This window comes from Camelina sativa, chromosome 3 (genome assembly GCF_000633955.1).
Source record: "Camelina sativa cultivar DH55 chromosome 3, Cs, whole genome shotgun sequence".
Classification (NCBI taxonomy): Eukaryota; Viridiplantae; Streptophyta; class Magnoliopsida; order Brassicales; family Brassicaceae; genus Camelina; species Camelina sativa.
In genome coordinates this window covers 2254302-2257005 of record NC_025687.1, presented here as the reverse complement: position 1 = coordinate 2257005, position 2704 = coordinate 2254302, and the positions used below count along the sequence as shown (strand labels likewise).

Sequence of the window (2704 nt, the reverse complement as noted above, 5' to 3'; positions counted from 1 at the left end):
GAAAACTTTATTGGACATAGTCCTTATATGTCTATGAAAATATTGAGAATATTTCTCATATATAAGATTTCTTATATAAAACTTTTCTTCCACTTCCACATGGTTCATGTGATACATCATACATACATTGTGCATCTCAAAACCTCTGAAGTTTCTTTTTCAAGCTACTCCTAAGATTCTCCTTTTTCAATTCCTTCTCTTCTTTATCTGTAGAAATCAGCTTAGATCGAATAAATCTGTATAATAATAAAAATAAAAATAGTAATAATATGCCTCTTTACAATAACGGACAAAAAAGAAAAAGAAACGAAGAAGCTAGGAATCAAATCTTATGAAACAGGACAAGTTAAAGAGGTTTGAGGAAGATATAGCTTCACAAGCAAAGGCAAAGCTAAAATATGTCTGCAACAGGAAATGTCGGACGGTTTTCACCATCACACGTTTCAATCTCCAAAACAAAGACCAACACCTTATACATTCTCAAATCTCAAACCCAATTTTCTTGTTTCTTGAATCATCAATATCTCTGCTCATAAATCGAATATGCAGATCTCTTCTTCTTCTTCTTCTGCCAAATTGACCAATCTCCATATGATGAGATCTAGTAGTGATCACCAACATCAATGGAGACATAACTACAACTTGAAGCAGCTTTTTGTTCCAAGCTCATGTCCAAACCTCTCTGTTTCAAACTCTCCTTTGAAGCAAAGTGTATCAGCTATAGTGTTCGGAGGAGGACCAGACCCTGAGCTTTATCCACTGAACAAAACAAGATCCAAAGGAGCAATCCCTATTGCTGCAAACTACAGACTTATCGATGCAGTCATCAGTAATTGCATCAACAGTGACATCACCAAGATCTATGCAATCACTCAGTTTAATTCCACTTCTCTCAATTCACATCTTTCCAGAGCTTACAGTGGATTTGGAATCGGAAAAGACAGATTCGTTGAAGTCATTGCCGCTTATCAGAGCCTTGAAGATCAAGGATGGTTTCAGGTTTAGTAACACTCAAATAAAATTTCCCCTGTTTTTAGATCTGTTTCTTGTTACTCACGAAATCTTTGTTTCTCTGTGTGTGTTACAAAAGGGATCTGCTGATGCGATAAGAAGGTGCTTGTGGGTATTTGAAGAGTTTCCAGTGACTGAGTTCTTGGTTCTTCCTGGATATCATCTCTACAAAATGGATTACAAGACGCTAATCGAGGATCATAGAAGATGTAGAGCGGATATAACCATTGTTGGACTAAGCTCTGCTACAGACCATGACTCTGGTTTTGGTTTCATGGAAGTTGATTCCTCAAATCACGTCACCAGATTCACTATCAAACCTGAGAAGGGTCAACAAGATATTGTCTCTGTAAGTTAGATATCTCTATAATGTTCTGTGTTATTCAGAATCATCTGGCCACTAATGCTATAGTGCAGGTGGAAAACAGAGCAACAACAACAAGAAGTGAAGGAACTTCTTCTTGCTGTGTCCCAAGTACAGGGATTTACGTGATCGGTCGAGAACAGATGGTGAAGCTTCTGAGAGAATGTTTGGTAAAAGCGAAAGACTTGGCCAGCGAAGTCATTCCTGGTGCGATCTCCGGAGGAATGAAGGTAAAAGATATGAGAGAGACAAGACGAAACAACCCCTAGGCTATAGATTTTGTCTGAAACTCTGTTTTTCAGGTGAAAGCTCATATGTTTGATGGATATTGGGAAGATGTGAAGACCGTTGGAGCTTACTATAGAGCTAATATGGATAGTATTAAGAGGTGTATATTGGGGCTCAATTAATGTAAAACCTTGTGAGACCTAAAATGACTCTAAATGAGATAACTTGTGATTCAAGTAAACGTTTATCTTCTTGTAGTAACAGATTCTACGACAGACAATGTCCGCTGTACACAATGCCTCGGTGTTTGCCTCCAAGCTCCATGAGTGAAGCTGTAATAACCGACAGTATAATCGGAGACGGTTGCATTCTCGATGTAATTTGTAAAACTCTCTTTCAAATCCTTAAAAACCCTAGATGCCAGTGTTGATCAAAAGCTCGTCTTATTCTTGTATGTGATGGGCTTGAGAGCAGAGATGTGTCATCAGAGGATCGGTGGTTGGAATGAGAACAAGAATCGCTGATGAAGTGATTGTAGAGGATTCAATTATCGTCGGTTCTGATATTTATGAGGTAATTAAAGCGGGTTTCTTGGATCGAAATAAGACTAATGAATCCCATATTATAATGTTTAAATACACAATTTATTATGTCAAAATTGCGTTTACAGATGGAAGAAGATGTAAGAAGAAAAGGGAGGGAGAAGAAGATAGATATTCGAATAGGGATTGGTGAAAAGAGTCGAGTAAGAAGAGCCATTGTTGATAAAAATGCCAGGATTGGTAAAAACGTTATGGTAACTATTTCTAATATAACAAGTACTCAACTTAGCCTCTTCTTTGGATGTACATTTTTGAATCAAGCTCCAAAAGAAATAGATTTTAATGTCACAAATCCAATTCTATAGTCTTAATTTCTTTTATATAAATACGATTCACAGATTATCAACAGAGACAATGTTGAGGAAGGAAACAGAGAAGCTGAAGGATACGTTATACGAGACGGAATCATTGTCATACTTCGAAACGCAGTGATCCCAGACAACTCCATCCTCTGAAATTTTTTCCATCATTACAAAATTCATCATTTTTCTACTATTTT

General features: G+C 37.0%; 1 protein-coding gene across 2 annotated transcripts in view; it reads left to right on the top strand.

Moving 5' to 3' along the window:
- LOC104763426 (inactive glucose-1-phosphate adenylyltransferase small subunit 2, chloroplastic-like) overlaps positions 1-2692 on the top strand; it is a 3246-nt gene extending 554 nt beyond the window's left edge. Inside the window, exons 2-9 of one of the 2 annotated variants that reach the window (XM_010486806.2) lie at positions 850-999; positions 1091-1360; positions 1429-1605; positions 1678-1763; positions 1862-1979; positions 2078-2176; positions 2274-2399; positions 2544-2692. In XM_010486806.2, coding sequence (XP_010485108.1) covers positions 850-999; positions 1091-1360; positions 1429-1605; positions 1678-1763; positions 1862-1979; positions 2078-2176; positions 2274-2399; positions 2544-2660 — 1143 coding nt within the window. In that variant the 3' untranslated portion in view covers positions 2661-2692. Of the gene's footprint in view, positions 1-397; positions 1000-1090; positions 1361-1428; positions 1606-1677; positions 1764-1861; positions 1980-2077; positions 2177-2273; positions 2400-2543 lie in introns of those variants that run through there. The other variant, XM_010486801.2, reaches the window with a different exon arrangement.